Source organism: Pelobates fuscus, chromosome 11 (genome assembly GCF_036172605.1).
Source record: "Pelobates fuscus isolate aPelFus1 chromosome 11, aPelFus1.pri, whole genome shotgun sequence".
NCBI lineage: Eukaryota > Metazoa > Chordata > Amphibia > Anura > Pelobatidae > Pelobates > Pelobates fuscus.
Window position 1 is genome coordinate 41,247,833 of NC_086327.1, and position 22,562 is coordinate 41,270,394.

At 46.2% G+C, this 22,562-nt stretch overlaps 1 protein-coding gene across 1 annotated transcript in view; it reads left to right on the top strand.

The window, feature by feature from the left end:
* TNNI3 (troponin I3, cardiac type) overlaps positions 1-22,562 on the top strand; it is a 95,979-nt gene that overhangs the window by 49,785 nt on the left and 23,632 nt on the right. Inside the window, exons 2-5 of the mRNA XM_063435783.1 lie at positions 2,432-2,456; positions 9,412-9,424; positions 11,096-11,269; positions 21,610-21,651. Of these exons, the coding sequence (XP_063291853.1) occupies positions 2,446-2,456; positions 9,412-9,424; positions 11,096-11,269; positions 21,610-21,651 (240 nt within the window). The 5' untranslated portion in view covers positions 2,432-2,445. The remainder of the gene's footprint in view (positions 1-2,431; positions 2,457-9,411; positions 9,425-11,095; positions 11,270-21,609; positions 21,652-22,562) is intronic.

Consider the following 22,562-nt stretch of genomic DNA (forward strand, 5'->3'; position numbering starts at 1 on the left):
GCTCTCCATTTGGGTAAGAGCAGAAATAGTAGTTAAATACTTACTTACAATATAATGAGCAGACAGACCACTCTATGTATCAGTCGTGAGTGATATGATCCCCACCTAGCATTCTTTGACGGTGTCCGCAGGTGTCACAGGTAGTAGGAACAGATGCCATGTAGGAAACAATTGTATACAGGAAAAAAAATGAAAAGTATGTGGCAGAAACCAATAAATTAGGTAGCCAAACAATACTTCATTAGTAATAAACACAACGCATTTTACCCCTTAGAGCTTTATCACAAGGAAATAATAATGAAATGTAAGATAAAATAGCCACGCTGGAAAAGAGCCACATTGGAACAAATTTTAAAACTTAAAAATGTTAGCTTAAAGTTTGCAATTTTCTATTGAACTATTTCGAATTCAGTCTTGAATGGATAAATCTGATTGTGATATTTAACCCCTTAAGGACACATGACATGTGTGACATGTCATGATTCCCTTTTATTCCAGATGTTTGGTCCTTAAGGGGTTAAAGGCAAGTAATGTGACTTGAGTCAGCGGTATTTTTGGTCATGTATAGAGCAATTTCCCTTTTCTGCAATTAAGGCAGGTTGAGCATAATGAAAAGCAAAGTTCACAAACATCTGGAGGACCACAATCAGCCAACACTATCCAGCTGGTGCTATCAGCCTATTTATATATAGCAAATGGAAACATGGCCAATATCCCAGGCACATTATCTCATGGATGTGTTACCCCACTCCCAGCCAGGCCATATTAGGAGATACGAATGTAGATCTGGGACGGAGTTCCGTGTTCTAACTGGAGACTGATGAGTTCCTCTAGGAACGATTTTCTCCATTTAGAACTCTAATCTTGACATACTTTCAAGACACATGTTATGCCTACTGACATTTATCTCAAGTGGTGAATCAGAGAATGATGTGCCCTGACTTCATCAGTATTTCAAACCCTTTCTCTATCTGGATTTTGCAGTTACTAGTGCTAGTTACAGAGTTGACAAAGGCCTTACTGTAGCTTACTGTATGACGATATACAACTGCTAGGAACAACCTGAACAAAATACGCGAAAAACCGAGGTGTGACCATAATTGAGCACTCACAGAAGCACTCACAGAAGCAGAGTCCTCCAATTGTTTATTCATGGAAGAACTGTGCTCATCAAAATGCCCTTGTCCAGTAGATACTTATGGGATAAGTAGTTCGTCTTTTGTGAGTAGTTTTACTTATGAAAAGACATGGATGAAACTACTCTGCAAGTTAACTATAAGTTTCCATAAAGGACCTCTCCTAGAAAGAGAGTGAACGATCCCATACACATTGCCATGTACCATGTGCTGAATCATTTATAAGTGGGGGACAGCCAGCTTAGCTTATGGTGGGATATATAGATATAGATTTTAATGACTTTGATGAAGCGGGAAATGGACAATGAGTTCATTCCATCGTTATTTTGTACAAGGAGTGTAGGCAGTTATCGTGTTTGGAATGCATTTTATAATCTAGTTGTTTTATACTCTAGACCAGAGGTAGGCAACCATCACCACTCCTCACCCTTCATAATACTTTTGTCACAAATATCGCCCCTCTTTTTTATCTACTGAAGGTCTTTTCTTTCATTGTCTTTCCTTGTTTCCATCTATTCCCTAATGAGCTTTTTATAACCTCTGTATTTCCGCAAATCACTGTTTCCAGCTGTGTGCACCCAAGCTCATTCTTCCTATTCTTTCTGCCTCTTTTGCCCCATTTCACACGGGCCCTCGATCCGTCCTCCTCCATGTCTCTGGATCTTTTTATTTATCTGCCCCTCCTGCCAGCCTGTCTGTTATCTATGTATCCTATATATATATATATATATCTCTAGAGGAATAGCCTCTACACACTACAATAACTACAATAACTATTATGTTGTCTTGAGTGTTGTTTTAACCCAATTTTAAAAATGTTATGCATTTCATATTAAGTACGCTTGGCCACTCTCTAGAAGTGGTTGGTTGATTGCCACAGCCTCTCTTGGGCATATTGAGCTGCACTAGAACACAAAATCTACCAAAGACCTTTATTTTGCATCTTTTGTTACAAATGCGAGCATTGGTCCAGCCTGGTATCAATAAACCTGTACCACTACAGCGCTTTTACCAAGACACCACCAGACATTAGCCATGCCATCAAATGACCCATTGCAGATTCCTTCTGAGTTTAATTATTCCACTAAAAGGGTAATTCAGTTTTTGTCCCCCCAAAAATTATCATCTGTGGGATTATTGTAGGAAGTACAGCACTTAACAAGTGGATTCCTGAAATAAGTCAGAAGTCATGGACGCTTCTTCTCCCAACCACAATTCTTGTTTCTGAATAGAATTATGATCTGACTGTTTATAACTAAAACATTAACTGCTGGGTTTTTTTTTTTCTCTTGCAGAATAACTGATCAAGATGTTTGAAGAGTGAGTATTTGCCACAATTATATTTTAGTTTGACATGATTTCAGTAGCGGCTGATATTGTGCTTTTTTTGAAGGTCGACAACAATATTGCGTTTTGAAGTTATCTGTATTATGAGAGCTTTTATTTCAATGAAAATGACTCAGCTACTGAATGAAAACACCAGTTTCATCCAAGGATGAATGAAGCCCTTTCCTATATATAAATTGATTGATGTGCAGAAACAATTAACAAACGCTGCAGAGCAATTTAGCACATGGAAACAATGTCACTCACCTTGGAGTATATCCACTTAACAGTGAGTGATGGTTAGCCAAAAATCTTGTTAGCTGTTTAAATTTAATTTGTGTTAACTCTGTTACCTCATGGGGACATCTATGCATTGAAACTCAAACAATACGTAGAAGTAATATTGTAAAACGCGTCGGAATAGGTTGGCGCTATGTAAATGCCAATAATAATATTAATAGACGTACAACACTGCCTTCCAATGGCAATGGCAGATACACAGTGGCGTACACATGACCCATGGGGCCCCGGTGCGAAAATTGATCCGTGGGCCCCCCCCCCCAAGCTTACTCTGGCGGGCCGGGGCCGCAACACATTGCGGCGGGCACCTGGTCGCAGGGGTTGCAGGGCTGTGAATCCTGCGACCACGGTATGTACGCCAGTGTATGCAGATGCACACACACTTAAAGGACCACTACAGACACCCAGATCACATCAACTCAATGAAGTGGTCTGGGTGTCAGGTCCCTCTAGTTTTAACCCTGCAGTTGAAAACATAGCAGTTTCAGAGAAACTGCTATGTTTCACTGAGGGTTAATCCAGCCTCTATTGGCTGTCTCACTGACAGCCGCTAGAGGCGCTTCCGCGATTCTAAGACACTGAACGTCCATAGAAAAGCATTGAGTAATGCTTTCCTATGGGCGGTTTGAATGCGTGCGTGGCTCTTGACGCGCATGCGCATTCGGAGCTGAGAGGCGGAGGGATCCCCTGCGCCAAGGGAGTCCGGCGCTGGAGAAAGGTAAGTGCTGAAGACACACACACACTCACGAACAGACGCATACACACTAGCTAACAGACACACACATTTACTGACAGTGACACACTCAGCGACAGACATACATACACACTCACTTACAAAACATACACTCTCACTGACAAACACACACTCACTAACAGACATCAAACAGACTCACTAACACACACACAAACACACTCAGTAACATACACACACAGTAACACACTCACTGACACTCACTAGCAGTCACACACTCAACAGACACACTCACTCACTCACTGACACTAGCAGACACACACACACACACACTCACACTATCACTCACACTCACACTAACACACACAAACACACAAACACACTCAGTAACAGACACACACAGTAACACACTCACTGACACTCACTAACAGTCACACACTCAACAGACACATTCACTCACTGACACTAGCAGACACACACACACTAACACTCACACTAACACACACACAAACACACTCAGTAACAGACACACACAGTAACACACTCACTGACACTCACTAGCAGTCACAAACACTCACACACACACTCACACACATACTCACACTAACACTTACACACACTAACACTCACACACACACACACGTTTTTTTTTTTTTATTTAATCCCCCCAGCCTCCTTACCTTTTGGAGTGCTGAGGGGTTCCCTGGGGTCCAGTGGTGCTGCTGGGCTCCTGGGGGGGCCGGTCACCCGGCGGGCAGTCAGGCTGGCGGGCGCGCGAGGGAGCATTCTCACCTGAGTGCTTCCTCTTCAGCTCCCTCGCGCGCCGCGTACTGATACCGGCGCCGGAAGATGACGTCATCTTCCGGCTCCGGTATCAGTGCGGTGCGCGAGGGAGCTGAAGAGGAAGCACTCAGGGGAGAATGCTCCCTCGCGCGCCCGCAGGACCGGCCGTGGGGTGACAGCAGGGCCAGCCTCGGGGGGCCCGGAGGTGGCCGGCTCTAGGGCCCCCCAGGAGAAGAGGCTGGCCAAGTGGCTACATACCGGGTCGCAGGGGCGGCCGGGCCCCCTGGTGGGCCGGGCCCGGTCGCAGCCGCGACCCCTGCGACCCTGGTATGTACGCCACTGCAGATACAAATGCAGCCCTACATGAAGGGGTGTATGTACATGCAGGGGTGTATGTAGCTTATGCATTACGTTGTTTTTATAAATCATTTTCAAAGACATTTCATACAGCAGTTTGGCGTAATGAAGAACCGATTTATAGTTGTTTTTTTCTCTTGTGCTGCCAGGGTGTTTATATATACCTGTTAGGGACATTTTTGCCAGTGTGTGTATCTATGTGTGTGTCAGTGTGTATGTATGTGTCAGCGAGTATATATGTGAGTATGTGTCAGTGTGTGTATCTGTGTGTGTGTCAATGTTTATCTTCGTGACTATGTATGCTTGTGGCAGTGGATGTGTATATGTGCATGTATCCCAGCAATCAAACTCCAACACTACATGCAAACACAAACTTGCAATCAAACACACACACATTACATAAAAACACACCCTGCAGTCAAACGCCAAAATTATATACAAAAGCACTCATTTAAACACTAATACAACGCACAAAAGTACACCTGCATTTAAACGTCAACACTACTTACAAATACCACATAGAAGTACAACACTGCCTTCCATTGGCAACGGTAGATACAAATACACTACATGCAGGGGTGTATGTACATGCAGGGGGCGTATGTAGCTAAAGCATTAAGTCTCTTTACTAAATAACTTTCAAAGATATTTCATACAGCGTTTTAGCGTAATGAAGAACCGGTTTATGGTTGGTTTTTTTTCTCTTGTGCCTTGTGGGGGTCGTCCATATATCCTTGTTAGGGATATTTCTGTACTAAGTAGATTGAGTCTGGCCTACAAGTGTCCAGTATCCCCTAATGCTACACACTAGAAGTATAAAGGACCCAGTGAAAGCTTTGCCTCTGTAATGAAATGGATGGCAGATGGATAGATACACAGATATAGTCTTAGTAAGCAAAAATGTTCATAGTAATAGAAAGTTATTGATCATGAATAAAATATACCATAGAAAGATACAGCTATGATCATTTTTCACTAGGTAGATGAAGACGTGCTAGGCCAAGTTAATTAAAGTTTTTTTAAAGAAGCCTTTCAAAGCAGCAACAAAGTGTAATAGCTTGCAGTATATGATGGCGCATATTCAGGACAACACATACAACACATATGGGTTTTGCCTCGCTTCGGGCACTTCAGAGAACACCTTTGGGATTTGCATATAAAGACAGGGAAGGATATATATACAGTGGCGTAACTACCATGGTCACAGGTATTGCAGCTATGACCGGGCCCATCACTCCAGGCCGCCCTGTCGATCCCTGTGACTGTTGGCCAGCATAACTTCAGTCGTCAGTGCCGGTGCAAGGCTGCACCGTCCTGGGGCATGTGGTTGCCGGGTGACCGGCAGGAGGGGAGCTCTGTACTGTTCTGCTCCCCTCCTGTCACTGTGTGTAGCGTGGCCAAGCAGACTGCAGTCTGAAAGGAAGTGCTCACTGAGCGCCCTTCCTGTCAGACCGGGTACCAACAGGAGGGGGCAGAAACTCATGGGTGGGAGGGAATGAGACACATGGAAGGTTAGGGGAGGTGGAATGAGACACATGAGGGGCTTGGTGGGGAGGGAATGAGACATCTGCAGGGCCGGGGGAGGGGGTGATGAGGTACATGGAGAGGCTTGCGAGAAGGAATGAGACACGTGGAAGGGTTGGGGCAGATGAGATACATGGAGGGGTAAGGATGAGACACATGGAGGGACTGAGGGGAGGATGAGACATATGGAGGGACTGGGAGGGAGGGAATGAGATACATGGAGGGACCGGGGGAGGGAAAGGAGATACTGTGGGGGACCAGAACAATTTTCGCACCAGGGCCTGGTGGTTTCAAGTTAGGTGTGTGTATAGATAGATAAACAGGGAGGAATTGGCTACCCTGTTATAAAAAACAACTACTTGGCCTCCACATTATTGCAAATTTATAGAATGCAGTTAAATACCAATACCAATGAAGGTCAGTATATGAAGCAATATATGAAGCAAAAGCAGGAGATGTCATAAACCTTAATTGTTTGATATGGGACACAAGATCGAGAAAGAGGAGAACATACTCACATTTAATAACACAGTTGTTGAGAAACTGGGAAAAAATTAAAACAGTTCTTAAAATTAATTTAAAAAATTCCAACTCATCTTGACTTGAAATTTATTGAACAACAAGTCTTGGATCTACATTTAAAAGAGTGGATACAAGCTGGTATTAATACGATCTCACAATTATTTTAAGAACTGTTATTTTTATATATTTTGGAACCTATATAGATACAGACTGTCTGCCTGTAACTGTGTGCGTATGTCCCTGCCTGTACCTGTGTGTGTGTGTGTGTGTCACTGCCTGTGTCTGTGTGTGTCACTGCCTGCCTGTAACTGTGTGTGTAACTACCTGCCTGTAACTGTGTGTGTGTGAGTCTGCCTGTAACTGTGTGTGTGTGTGTGTGTGTGTGTGACTGTCTGAGTGTGACTGTCTGCCTGTAACTGTGTGTGTGTGTGTGTGTGTGTGACTGTCTGCCTGTAATTGTGTGTGTGTGTGTGTGTGACTGTCTGTGTCCTTATCTGCCTGTGACTGTGCGTGTCACTGCCCACTGCCTGCCTGTGACTGTGTGTTTGACTCTCTACCTGTAACTGTATGTGTGTGACTGTGTGCGAGTGATTACATGCCTGGTACTGCGTGCATGTGGCTGTATTTGACAATATATGTATATCGTGGCATACTAAGAGTGGGACAGGGGAGGGCAGTCCGCCCCAGGTGCCACTAACTAGGGGGGTACCATGACTGCCTGTGCTATGATCCATCCATTATTATACCGCAAGCCGCAAGGGCTGCGGACAGGCAGCACTTTTTGGAGGAGCAGTGGGAGGAGTGTAGAGGCGTGCAACGTCACACCAACGTGACGTTGATGTGCACCACTTGTCCATTTTCACGGAGTTCCTGCAGTAGCGGAAAGAGGATGCAGGGGTTTTGTAGAAGGGGAGCAGTAGAGGGGTTTTGTAGAACGGAGGCAGGACATGCGTTTTTTAGATAGAGCTTGCAGGAGAGGGGTTTTGTAAAAGGGGGTAGGACAGGGGTTATACAAAGTTTACACATTTGTGCAATTTTTTAAAATAAAAACATTTTAAAAATTGAGGGTTTTTTTACGTCTTAAAGTGTGTGTGTGACGAGAGTAAGGGGGGTACCAGACGTAGGATCCGCCCCGGGTGCCAAATGCTCTAAGTACGCCAAAACACTGCATACAAGCAGACCTATGCATTCAAACACAAACATTAAATAGAAGCACTACACTGTATCCCAATGGCAACAGTAGATGCAAATGCGCAGACACATAGTCTATAACAAAAACATGTTTACATTGAAATGTACAAGCCCTGCTCACTGATCATGCATAGATCACTATGTCTTGTCTGAGGGAGCGGGGCCATGCACAGATCACTGTGTCTTGTCTGAGGGAGCGGGGCCATGCACAGATCACTATGTCTTGTCTGAGGGAGCGGGGCCATGCACAGATCACTATGTCTTGTCTGAGGGGGCGGGGCCATGCACAGATCACTATGTTTGGTATGAAGGGGCGGGCCATGTACAGATTGCTGTGTTCTGTCTGAGGGGGCGGGGCCATGCACCGATCACTGTGTTCAATCTGAGGGGGCGGGGCCATGCACAGATCACTGTGTTCAATCTGAGGGGGCAAGGCCATGTGCAGGTCGGGCTTCATCAGACTAAACCCAGCGATTGAATACTTTGTTTTTATAAACTTCAGACCTTCAGGTTCAATCTCAATCAGATCACATACAGTTCCTTCCTAACTGCAACAAACACTGTGATGTAAAGGGTTCAGTAACTGGCATTCCCTCTTATTATAATTGTGTGTGTGTGTGTGCGGTTAGGCTGCCAGGCCCTGTTATTACAATCACACATGTTCTCTTGTTTGTCTGCCGGACCCCTTTCAGACACCAGAGGTCCTTCTTGTCAACCCTAATTGAAACCCCAATCCCTCTTCTACAATAAAAGTTTTAATACTGTGTAAATAACTCACTGTGGTCTTGTTGTAATTTACACTTTCAGTTATGTATAGAGTTGTCCCCCGTTCATAAAGTCACAACAACAGTCCTTAAATAATCCCACCCCTGACCACACATCCAGGTGAACGAGTCCCTCTTTTGGCCATTTAAACTGTTAGCCGGTATAAAGCTGCAGATTACTGAGATGAAGTGGCATTCTTTAGATGGTGCTGCGTGTTTAGGTACCTACCTGGGTCAATAATCTTAAATGATCCCTAGTTACATCTTCTCTTTTAATGTAACTAGTGAGGGCAAACTGCCTTCATATACATAGAGAGAGAATGAATTCAATAGGTGATGAATCGTCTTTCTTATTATTCTGTTACGTGACTCCGTTTGACCTTGTGCTGTACAAAATACAATAAGCTGCCTCAAATGATTTTTAAAAAAACGCAGGTCAAACTACATTTTGTTCTGTATAACATCTCCCACACCACTTCGAGACCTAGTGAATCAGTTAGACATGTATTCCCCTTCTATTTACAGAAATGGTTTGAAGCTGTTTTCGCTATAATTCATTTTCTTTGACAAGCAGAATATAAAATTGGAAAATGTCATGTGCAATGTACTTACATGATGCCAAGCCTACTAACAACCTTTGATTGACACGCATCAAGTTTCCATTCTAAAGGTTCTATCAGCAGTGAAATGTATAGCTAAAAAAATACAGCTCACGTCTAACTTCACATTTTTCTTCCCTTTTTCTTTTTTTTATAAGGCTTCAGAGTGCTATGTTCCACCATGAATATTAATCCTTCTTTTTACTCTCTTCTTACAGGGAAGAGGTGACTGTAAGTAATTTCTCGACTTGTCTTTGATCTTCAGTATTGCTGTAAGCCATTGATTTGTGTGTATTCCAATAGAACTCAAGTATTCTTCTACGATACTCAAAAAAGAAAAAGAAAATAAAACATCAGAAAACTTTGTGATCTATCAAGAGAAGAAATTTATATTACTAAAATATTTTTGTCTACAGTGTATATGGCTGAAAACTAGATGTTCTATATAGAAGATAATCAAATAGTGAGTCACAGTTTATTCAGCTTTGAACTATATAAAATAGATTAACTATTGGAGGCTCATACTTAGTGGAGCCTCATCCTTAAGGGCAGGTGATGCAGTGCCCCACTAGCTCTTAGTGAAATTTAAAAAATAAGACAATTAAAAGTAAGAAAGCAAATAATATTATTTTATTTTATTTTTTTCTGGAGTGAATCTTAACATGTCTTGAAAAAAAGAAAAAGTACACCTTTGAGATGTCTTTGAATAAAAAAGGTGTTTTATCGGTTTTGAATAATAAAAGAAAAAAGATATGCTCATACTGTAGGGGTATACTTTGGCACACTAGCCCTATGTGAACTAAATTTCCCATGATGCCTAGCTCATTTTTAGGATGGCTGAGAACCATAGGGAAAGGAGGTCTCTAAGTTCCGGAGTGCAAAGCACAGCCATCCTATTTATTCAATATAATATAATATTTATGACAATAGTATAATTGATTAGATTATATGTGTAACGGGGTTTTGGGGATGCCCCCTAGTGTCTTTGGGGTCCTTAAACCTAGTTAACTCACTATGCCTGACAGGCGGATCCCGAGCCTCCGCTATCTGGGAGTTGGGGTACATGTCTGCGGCAGCGCCTCCACCCAGTGGAGCATCCGGGGTAGGGATGTGGGGTTCCACTGGGAACATACTTGGTACAATGAGACTGACACAGCCTAACTGGAACTAACTTTATATGGTAAATAGCAATTGAACCAACATACATAGAAAAATAAAATGGCGTAACAGATAACAATGCAAATGTGGATTTTCCTCACTCACCCACCAGCACACCTGCGTCCCACCCCCTTATCTTCACCCTAGCGGCCGTTGGTGCACATAGGAGAGTTGGGGCCCTAATAAGTCCTGCTCCACAGGGTCACTGACGCAGCCTCAGATGTGTAATGTCCGTACAGGACCTCAGAGTCTTTACTGTGAGTGAGGAGACAGGTGCCCTGTGGTGATACAGGGAGAGGCTTGGCTTACCCTCACAACACAATTAACCAGGAGTCAGTAGCAGTCTCCTCTCACTGGATTCACCAAACGTCTGGACTCAATGCTTGTCTTTGCCAGCAGGTCCCTCTCTCATCTGGTGTGATCTTGGGTGAAACAAGTTCTCTCCGCCAGGTTCCATCTCTGTGCTCAGTCTCTCACATGTCCTCCTTTTCAGCTCAGCATGTCATCCTCTAGAATCCTTTAGGCCCTCCTCCCCAGAGCTGTGCAGGAAATCCTAACAGGAACTGCGATGATGCCACACTCCTCTCACTGATTTCAGCAAGTCATGTGATCAATGCTCAATGTTTTATTAACAACATACTGGGGCCATGTGCCATCTACTGGGCATTTCAGATAATGCAGCCTGTGTAACTTCACAGGGTTACATATGAAATTACATTCCAATGTGTGTTCTTTCTGGCTTAGTATGAGGAAGAGGAGGAAGAAGAGTATGTGGAAGAAGAGGCAGAAGAGGAGGAGAAGGAAGAAGTGGTGAAGCCTGAACCACCAAAGCCTGCACCACCTGTAGCTGCTCCACCACTTATACGAAGACGGTCATCTGCCAACTACCGCTCCTATGCCACTGAGCCACAGATTAAGGTAAGAAGCAATTACTTTTACTGTACCAGACTATGACATCCTTAATAAATGGAATCAGGACTTGTCAAAGAGCAGAAAGTCCCTATTTTGGGCCCAAATCCCTCTGTCCTTCTTTTCTATCCTAATGTCATATAGTTGGTGTGTGTGAGTTCCACAGCAATAATACTCACAGTAATGTGTTTAGAAATCAGTCTGTATAAATAAGATACATTGTTAATGCTCTAAATAACATTTTAGTTGCAGACACGAGGTCACACATTTAGGCTTGAAGAAAGGAGATTTCATCTAAGGCAAAGAAAAGTTTTTTTTTACAGTAAGAGCAATAAGGATATGGATTTCTTTGCCTGAAGAGGTGGTTTTGTCAGAGTCTATACAGATGTTTAAACTGCAATTGGATAAATACTTGAAAAAACATAACATACAGGGATATAATTTCAAATTAGTGGGGTAATAGCTGTTTGATCCAAGGAGACATCTGACTGCTATTTTGGGGTCAAGAAGGAATTTTTTTCCTAGTTTGTTGCAAAATTGGAAGCGCTTCAGACTGGGTTTTTTGCCTTCTTTTGGATCAACAGCAAAAGCATATGTGAGGAAGGCTGAACTTGATGGACTCGACACTAGGGGGCGTGGTTTGGGTGCCGACCAAGATGGACGCGTGAGAGAAGAGCTCCGCTCCACTATCCCTCATAACAGCTCTTACAAAGCGCTTACTAAGGCTAAATGGGTCGCACGAAGCGACCAGACAACCCCCAGACTCCCAGGAAACAAACTCAAAGACCCCTGGACAGTTTTCTGCACCCGCATTCTACCGCGAGCGGGGAGCCGAGCAGCCCCAAAATGGCGTCGCCGTCCACGGCGGATCCTGGCACTGCTCCCTTCGAGAGGATCGAGGAGAAGCTGCAGAGCCTAACAGCAGCAATGGTCACTAAAACCGACCTGCAAACCCTTACCACATCCATCCAAGAGGCGGTCCGAGCAGAACTGGCGGGGCTCCGCGCAGAAGTGACCGCGCATACAGGCCGCATTACCGCTATGGAGGAGTCTGCTGCGGCCTTCACTACACGCCTCCAAACTACGGACACGGCGGTGGCACGCCAGGGAGGGATGCTCCTGTCCATGAGGAGACACCTGGGGGATGTAGATAACAGGGGCAGAAGGCGTAATATCCGAGTCCGTGGCGTGCCTGAATCGGAGAGCTCTGAGAACGTGGTGGAGGTACTAACGGAGCTATTCAACTCTATACTCCAGACACCCACACCGCAAGTGATCGAATTCGAACGAGCTCATAGAACACTACGACCACGTACTGTGGAAGACGGCCCGAGAGACATCCTTTGCTGCCTACATTCCTTCCCGACGAAAGATGCCATCATGCAAAAGGCACGGGACCGACAGTCATGGCCCTATAGGGGGACGCAAGTGTCGCTATTTAATGATTTGTCCCCGTTCACCCTGGAGGCACGCCGCGCACTCCGCCCGGTCACAAATGCCCTCAGAGACCGCCACATTACATATAAATGGGGATTCCCGTTCGCCCTCATGGCACGACAAGGTAACCACTGGGTGTCCCTCAGGGGGCCAGACGACGTGCCGGGATTCCTGGAAGAGCTCGGCCTTCCCCTGCTGCCAATACCGAATTGGATATTGGGCCCACCAAACCTCCCTCCGAGACCTCAAAGAGGGAGCAGGCGCAGAGAAGCAAGATCCCCACCAAGTGAGTTTGCCAGGCGGCGCAGAAACCCTACTTCCCCTGAAGAATAAATACTCTACCCGATGATGGCTACCCTGGACCATCCTGGATATCCTCGTTTGTCCCGGCCTGCTCCTCGATCATTGTCACCTCAACACCGTTGCAGTTCCAGCCCGCCCTGAAGGTACTTCGTTGCCCTGCCTTGAGCTGATTGTTGCCTGAGCTCCATACCCTGACAAAAGAGACGGAACACCCACGGCTGACATCTTCAGGTACATTGGGGTTATCTTTTTCTAAGCGGGGCCCCCTCTGGGACTGTGGACTCATGGCACTATGTCTGATCCGGTGCCGCTCCCCCCCGGCATTACCCCCCCCCCGCCACCTGACTCAGTTACTACCAGGGCTCTGGAATTATCTTTGGGGTGGGGGATATCGGGTTGGGGACCTTGGGGCTTTGGGGCCAGTCTCCGAGTTGCATGCCGTTACGAGACTTTGGACTCCAGCTCAGAATGCGTTGCAGCAGAACACGTGAATATGCAATCTAACAGTTAATTGTATAGACCTTATATTGATTGACATGTATGAACGCAATGTTTCCCATTTACATGCTACCCGATTCTGTCACCGTTACATTGCTGTTGGGTATTAGGAACGGGGTTTCCAGAATTCCGCCCTTGCCATACATTCCACACGCTGCACTGAACGGTAGCTAGTTGTAACTGAGCTTTAATGGTACACGGCAAGACATATACACCTCAGACCTCTATGAGCCTCCCCGGGGACTGATGTCCACTCATACCTACAGGGAAACCCCATGTACACTCTGCCCACTTCTTGACCTCGATGTATACGACTACTCACGGGCACTCTCACAGTCGGGTGGGTGGGGGAGATGATGACCCTGATCCCGAGGTCTACACGTACCCACACCCTCAGGGGGGGAAGACGGCCTCATACCTAGGGAGCGAGGGCCATATATACACTGCGAGGCTGACATGGATCAGAGGGGCACAGGGACACGGGGAGAAGTGACGCAGGAATTCAGTGGGTAACGCATGGTATATGGGGATCTGATCCAAGCCACAGGGGTAGTCTTTTCATCTATACTATCCCATGTTTGATACTTAATGTTTCCTGTCCTGTATTTCATATTTTACGTATAGAGTTGACATGTCTGGTTATGAAACAAAACTGTGTTGTTGAAAGTTAATATAATATTGCATATAATGTATGTACACGTTTGACACATGTGACCATTTGCACGCGACGCATAAGTAAGCCCAACCCTCAAAATAGATAGGAGGGAGGAGACGGGTGATCTCAAATTCCATACATCTCTAACACCCTCTGTTATCTCCTCTGACACTATTCCTGGTGCGGACCCTTTATCACGCTACCCACACCTATACTAGTGCTCAGGCTTCACAGCCAGGCCGTAGGCTTCCCCGGCCGCTGGGCAGGCCCCCGGTCCGGTGCTTATCGGCGCTGGTTGCAGCACTTGTCCCTCCCCCCCCCCCACCTCACATCCCTCCCCCCCTCCCTCCCCCCCCCCACACCTCCTCCCCCCCCCCCACCCCCAGGGTAGGGACCTACTTCCCGCTACTTCACCTAGGCCCAGAAAGCACCGAACACTGAAGACGATCACTGTTAGTAACTGGTACTTTCCCGATCACGCCCGTTGCACATAGTGACTGACTCTTTCCCAGCCGGCTCGAACTCCTGAGGTGCCCCCCCCCTCCCCCCCCCCCCCCCCCCCTCTGGTGCCTCGCAGGCTAACCCATCTCTTCCCTATTTCCCTTCCCATTCTTCCATTTCCTGTCACGGATCTGTCTAGTGGGCCCTGGTCCGGATTGACGCTCACACTGCATAGATCGCGATTTGGCCATGGCGTACCGCTGCACACCCCTGAGGGTACTCACACAAAACTGCAGAGGCTTAAATGCCCCGGAACGCAGGTCGCATTTACTCAGAGCACTGCAGAAACAACAGGTTTCGATTGCCATGCTCCAGGAAACCCACTTCAAGGAAGGCTCAGCGCCCAGACTGCACAATAGGCATTATCCTGACACCTACTTCTGCAACCACCCATCGGCCCACAGGGCAGGAGTGGCTATTATCGTGGCGGCCGAGTTGTCGTTCAGGGAACTAGAACGAGAAACTGACCCACAAGGGCGATACCTTTTTTTAAAGGGCGTTATAACCGACAAAATTTACACGTTGGCTACGATATACGCCCCCAATAAGAAACAGGCTCCCTTTTTACGTAATGTCTTACACAAACTGGAAGATTTTACGGACGGGATCCTTCTGGTGGGAGGCGATTTCAACGCTCCTTTAGATCCAACACTAGACTCCTCATCGGGGCATAGCTGCCTGTCACAACGCCACATCAAAAGCATCCGAGACTCTCTGAGCTCTATGAGACTAGTCGACTGTTGGAGAACCCTAAACCCCACGGCTAAGGACTATACGTATTACTCAGCCTTACACGACCGATACTCCCGCATTGATTTCCTCTTTATTACACAGGAAGGCTTATCTAGGTTACGTAGGGCCGACATTGAGCCTGCTGCATGGTCAGACCATAGCTCAGTTATAATGGAACTAGAATCCCCTCTATTCCGACCGTCTAGGTGGACGTGGCGACTTAACGAAACTCTCCTATCGGACCCGGGAACCAGAACACTAATCACTCAAGAGCTGGAACAATTTTTCAGGGACAATGACACTCCCGGGATGTCCCCCATCACAATCTGGGAGGCCCATAAAAGTGTCATCCGAGGTGTACTCATACGCACTGCCACGATCAAGAGACGAGAAGCGATGCGGGAAATGACCGACCTCTACCAATCTATAGCGCACCTAGAACGCCAGCATAAAAGAACACATCTTAACGCAGTATACGGCGAATTGATGGAAAAAAGAAGGAACCTTAGAGACCTCATCCTGAAAAGACACCTCAGGACGGTGCGGCGCTCAAAAAGCTTCTACTACGCCCACGCGAATAAAGGGGGCAAATACCTGGCGAGAATTCTCAAGGGCCCCTCGCCCCACAGACAGATACACAAAATACGGCTCGCGACAGGAGAAGTGTCGCCCATTCCGCAAAAAATCGCGGAGGAGTTTAGGATATATTACCAAAACCTGTACAACCTGCCCTCACCAGTAGACAGAGAGTCTCTGACGCGACAATCTACGCGGATCCAGGAATACCTACGTGACACCATCGCGAACACAATTACCCGGGACGAGGCCCTGATACTGGACTCCCCGATTAGCACTGAAGAACTCACGGCAGCTCTTAAATCCTCCAAATCCGGCAAGGCCCCGGGACCGGATGGCTTTTCGGTCGGGTATTACAAAAAGTTCTCCAATACCCTGATTCCCTGGCTGACAAAGGCAATTAACGAGGTTGGGGAAGGGGGAAACTTCGGACTGGAATCTCTGGCGGCCACCATCACGGTACTATTAAAACCAGGGAAAGACCCGCTGGCCTGTGCCAGTTACCGCCCGATCTCCCTGCTCAATGTGGACGCTAAACTATTTACCAAAGTTCTGGCTACTAGATTGAAACAACTCCTTCCAGAATTGATACACGTTGACCAAACCGGTTTCATCCCGGGCAGGGAGGCTAGAGATAGCACTCTCCGACTCTTCTCCATTCAGCACCACGTCAGGCGGACAAAAACCCCCCTAATGCTGTTATCGACGGACGCTGAAAAAGCGTTTGATCGCGTTAATTGGAACTATATGATAGCAACGCTTCAACAGATGGGATACGGGCAACGGTTACTCACCTGGATAGCAGCACTGTATAGCAAACCCAGGGCCACGATCAGAGTTAACGGAGCCACGACGACCGACTTCGCAATCAATAACGGCACCCGTCAGGGATGCCCGTTGTCACCCCTGCTGTTCGCAATAACGCTGGAACCGCTACTTCAGTCGATCCGCTTGAACCCCGACATCCAGGGATACGACTGGAAGGAGAAATGTCATAAAGTAGCGGCGTACGCGGATGATCTGCTTTTCTTTATACGCAACCCCAGAACCACCATACCTTGTCTCCTCTCTGAAATTGAAAAATACGGGAAACTATCAGGGTTCAAGCTCAATCTTGCGAAATGCGAAGCCTTGAATCTCACATTACCCTCCTCAGACTACAACTCGCTGAAACCTCACTTCACGTTCCGATGGTGTCATGACAAAATGAAGTACCTCGGCATCTGGATACCCACAGACCCGTCGGACATATACAGGTTCAACTTTCAACCCATGTCACAAAAGATAGTTGCTGACCTCACCAAATGGTCACATCCACACATCTCCTGGCATGGTCGTATTGCAGTTCTGAAAATGAACATACTCCCGAGACTCCTCTACCTAATGCAGACCATCCCAGTTGCTCTACCAACAACCTTCTTCTCCCCCCTGAAATCGGCAGTTATCAGATATGTGTGGCGAGGCGAAAGATCCAGGCTGCGATATGATATACTAACTCGCCCCAGACAGCGAGGAGGCCTAGCACTGCCGGACTTCAAGAAGTACTACCAAGCCACAGTGCTACAACGTATCCAGGACTGGCACGTGACGGCTACTTGGAAACAATGGGTGGAGCTGGACAGAGGCCTTATAGGCCCTACGATTGAGGCTAAGATCTGGGGAGGCGATGGGCACACGGTCTCACAACTCCGAGAAGAAGAGACAGTCCTGCAGACGATCCAGGGATGGAGGACCATGAGAGGCCAAACTCACATCTCTCCCGCTCCTAGCCCGATGACCCCCTTGACGTATAACAAATCGGTGGGTGGTGGGCTCCCACCCAGCGCATGGCCTATCACAACCTATGGGACATATATCCCGATATACAGAGCACTAGGGGCTGGGAAACTCCGCACTCTGGACTCTCTGCTGGAAGGTGCACCTAAGACCCCCATCGCCGTCTTGAGATATATACAACTGACACACTACTATAACACCATGCCTCACAAAGATCGCCTACACCGGAATCTATCTTGGTTCGAGAATCTTTGCTACGGAGGTGAACCCCTGGACCATGCAATCTCGGTACTTTACCAGACTCTCATAACAGCCGACATACCTGCCACCGGAACATTCCAACGACAATGGGAAGAACAACTGGGAATGACCTTCTCAACCTCTCAATGGGATAAGGCACTCATCTGGCAACAGAAGAGCTCTATGAGCTCGCATTACCAAGAGGTAAATTATAAGTTGATCTCATCATGGTACAGAACACCGGCAAGACTACACCAGATCTTCCCATCCATCTCTCCTAATTGCTGGCGATGCAATTCGGACAGGGGCACTATGGCCCACATTTGGTGGTCGTGCAGAGACATCTCCACATATTGGGTAATGATAAAAGATGAGATAACATCTATCCTGGGAGACATCACAGACTGGAACGCAGGCCTAGCACTACTCCATATCTCGACGCAGCCAATCCCGGCATATAGGAAGTCGATACTCAGGCACCTCCTGAACGCAGCTAAAGCTTCCATACCGGTTCACTGGAAAACAACCAGGATACCCACTAAGGAGGACTGGATACAACGAGTTGAGGACATACAGGCAGCTGAAGCGGCACACGCCTCCCTGATGGACCGTGGTACTAAACACGCAGAGATGTGGTTCCCGTGGTTCCAATATATATCGCGTTGCCGCCGAGACACTGGTAGTGCCGGGGCATCGGAGGGCATGTCTACGGAGATGGGTCCCACATAATGGACCGTGACCAACCATACCCCCCCCCCCCTCCTATCCTGCCTTCTCGTTTTACCCTTCTTCCAACCCCTACTTTGCATGACTCACCTGCGAGGTGCCAGCCTTGGGGTGGACAGGAGCAGAAGGGACGGTGGTGGAACACCTGCACGACGTTATACACTACCAATTCCTACCTCACAGCACACGAGGCCTTGGGCCACTATTAATCACCTCCAACACCTCATCTCTAAAAACTTAAGATGCACACTGACCGCTACACTACATACAGTGACTTATAGTACTACCTTGTCTGGCCACGGCCCCTACACCCCTTTAACCCCGCCCCACCCCCTCCCCTTCCCCCCCCCTCCCCCACCAAATGACCCAAGCGCATGCACTACAGCTTATACTCTTGAACTACCTGCACCATGGCGACATTTACATGGCTTTCTCCATCACGACCTTCATATTACTCATGACACAATTAAGCAGTAGATGGGAAGGTATTGTTCACTTCATTAACACATTCTATACCCCATTATTCCATACAGGACCTCAGGCTAGGGGGACTAGGGCACAGTGGAATGATACTCCGACGAATTTATATCTCACAATACGACTGATTGCATCCACAACCCATGACCCTCCACATTCGAGCACCGACAGACCCAAGACAGAAACACTTCTGGTGAGGGCACAAGCATGCGGACCAGGCCCGGTTACTGACTTCAGACAGAAGGGATATCCCCGCTTCCCTCCGTTAGGTTAGGGGTAACGATAACTGCTGCTCCTATGGAGGGCGGTTTGGCTGAGATATGCGAGACCCAGGATAAGGCCAGTCTCATGAACTCAATTACTATAGCTCGACCCTAGTGAGTAATACCTGGCTAATTGTCACAGATACCTGGTCCACTCCAATTGTTGACTATAGAACACCTAGTGGACCCCCCTATGCTATGTCCTACATTTGCATTATGGAATTATTCTTAATTGCACTAGCAGGTACGATCAGTTTAATATTCACTGCCGACCATGTGCCACACCCTTACCTTTAAACACTTGGCAATGCCATTCATTGCGATACAATCACCCACAAATTCTTCTTCATGTATGTATAAATGAGAAAACACGGGGTGAAAGGAAAAAAAAAAAAAAAAAAAAACCAAGCGCACAAGTTGAAAATTAAGTTGTAAATGTGGTTATTCACGCATTCATGGTTCAGATACATTGTCTGTCTGCTCATGGTAAATTTGAGTCTATAACTGTAATTGTATCACTACCAGCTGTACCTAATTGACATCTTTATTTCAATAAAGAATTACAAAAAAAAAAAACTTGATGGACTCAAGTCTCTTTTCAGCTATGTAACTATGTAACTATGTGTAACGGACACCTTCCGTTAATGGACACTTCCTAGCTTGTGCCGAGGAACACAAGCACTGCACTGGACACCCCAACCACCGCAAACTCCCCAACCGCCGTAGCTTAACTGGAGCCACGCCGTCTTCCGTCCAACCTGGAATCAGCCTCTGTCCTCCAGGACTGTGTGTGGAAGACCTCTCCTCCAGGAGAGCGTATCAGGAACAAGAGCTAAGTGATTAAAGCTCAAGGGAGTATGCAGAGCATAGCAATCCCCAGTGTGATATAGCAGTTCCCTCCAATAACGAGACAAGGCTACATATTTATGGTCAAGAAGATCTCTGATGTTTAATGGCAGGTACTCTGCTTTTATGCAGTGCTCCCCTGCAAGGGAGACGCCCACAGGCAATTAGGCATTAACCAATCAGATATCGGTTACATCCCACAGATTCCCTCCCCTCTGCTTGGGAGATAATTGAGTTTCTTACTGTATCTACTCAATTATCTCCAAGCTAAAAACTTATACTTTTTATACATTGTTATAACTTTCTCATTTTACATAGTACATGAATAAAACTTAATTTTTTATGAACAACACAACCTGTGGAACAACATATTCAAAATTCGTGAAAATCCGTTCAGTGGTTCCAGAAATATTAATAATAATAAAAGTCTCTAATAATAACATAAAAGTCTCTTTTGACCGACCGCAAGCACATTTTCATGCCCAAAACAGTTCCATGGAGCGGTGTCGAAGAAGGTATGGGTCAGCAGTGTTCGTGCAATTGAGTAGCTGCAAACAGTTCCATAGATTTGGCTGCACACACCGCTGACCGCGTTCGAATACGTTAAAATGGCCGCCGCCACGTGTTCGTTTGTCGAATGGCGCCCACTTCGACGACTTCGGCACTTCGACGACTTCGGCACTTCGACTGCATTCGAAGTGCCAGTTTAAAAGTTGTAACACTGCTCCAAAGTATTTTAAGGACCAGGAACAGCATACAAAAATCCATCATGCCCAAATGTAATTCCTAAAGGGCAATACATTCCAGGGCCATAGTCGCAGGGCAGGAGACTAGCGATCAGTCCCCTCCAATGCCCAGTGGCAAAGGGCAGTTTGTCACACTATGTAACTATGTTATTAGTAAGGTATGTCAAATTTCTCAGAACAGAGCCTACCCTGGCCACACCACAATCTACACCCCTAAAATGAAAGTGTCCCTCTTCTATGTCATTTAAAATGTTGGGTGGTATGCAAAGGTAGGTCTCCAGCTGTTGTAAAATTTCAGTTTGTCACAGAAGTTTACAACTTGTAATTCAATGATATAAAGAGATTTGGTGAATAAGGGAATACAGAATGATGGTCTGTTTCTGTTGGATGTGTTCTACAGCTCACAGTTTCCTGCTGAAAACTGTCCGGCTTACTGCAAACCCAGTCTGAAATGTGAAATTTGCTACAAAAAAGAAAATAGTTGAAAAGTTACCTAGAAAATTTCTAAGGAAATGTTTAAGTGTGCAAGGTGAAGTAAGAAGTAATAATTTTGTGTTTTTTGTTTTTTTCCAGAGAAAACCCAAAATTACAGCATCTCGTAAACTGCAGCTGAAGGTAATTGACCTTTGCACCAGCTATGCATTTTTCTCCTCTATATTTTATAAAATGGAATGCTAAATGTGAGCATGTCCAAAACTGTCACACCTCAGGAATAAAGTAGATAAGATGGCATTGCCCTAATTTGTGTCGCTCTAGCAATCTGTCCCATGTGTGGGTTAAAGTCAATGAACACTAGGAGAAACATGCTGACCACTACAACAGTACCAAAGGTTGAAGGTGTGATTAGAGTGTGTTTGACCCTTGCTAACCGACTTAAGGCTGCAATCAATCCTTCACTCACCTGTTTAAATCATATAAAATCATATAAACATTTTTAATATTGCTCAGATGTAAAAACAAAACTGTTTAACAAAATAGTTGTATTAATGTGCAGTGATTTGGACATTCACCTAAGTAGGATATACAGCAAGGACATCAGAATGTCATTTGGATTAGATAAATGTAGGCGGATGAAAGCAAAAAGAGGGAAGATGATCAGAACTGAAGGAGTTGAAGTGCCAGAATGTCATATAGGAAATATAGAGAATTTCACATAACTAAGGATGTCACAAACACATGGCAACCACAAAGAAAAGGCAAGGAACATAGCAACATCCAAGTACCACCAGACAGTCAGACAGGTCCTGAGGTCCCAGCTCACTGGCAAGTACAAGCTCTATGCCATCAACACATATGCCCTACCAGTCATCAGGTACCCATCTGGTTTAATGACCTGGCCAAGAGAAGACCTGGACACCTTGGATATTAAGAGACTCTGAATGGAGGATTCCACAAAATCCAGCACCCAGAAGGAAGGAGGTTAGGGCCAGATGACTGTCAGTGCACAATGCAGACTAGAGCCTCCAATTTCCTTCTGAAAGGTGCAATGGGCCTGAGAGGGAGGTCTAGGTGTGAAGACACACAGC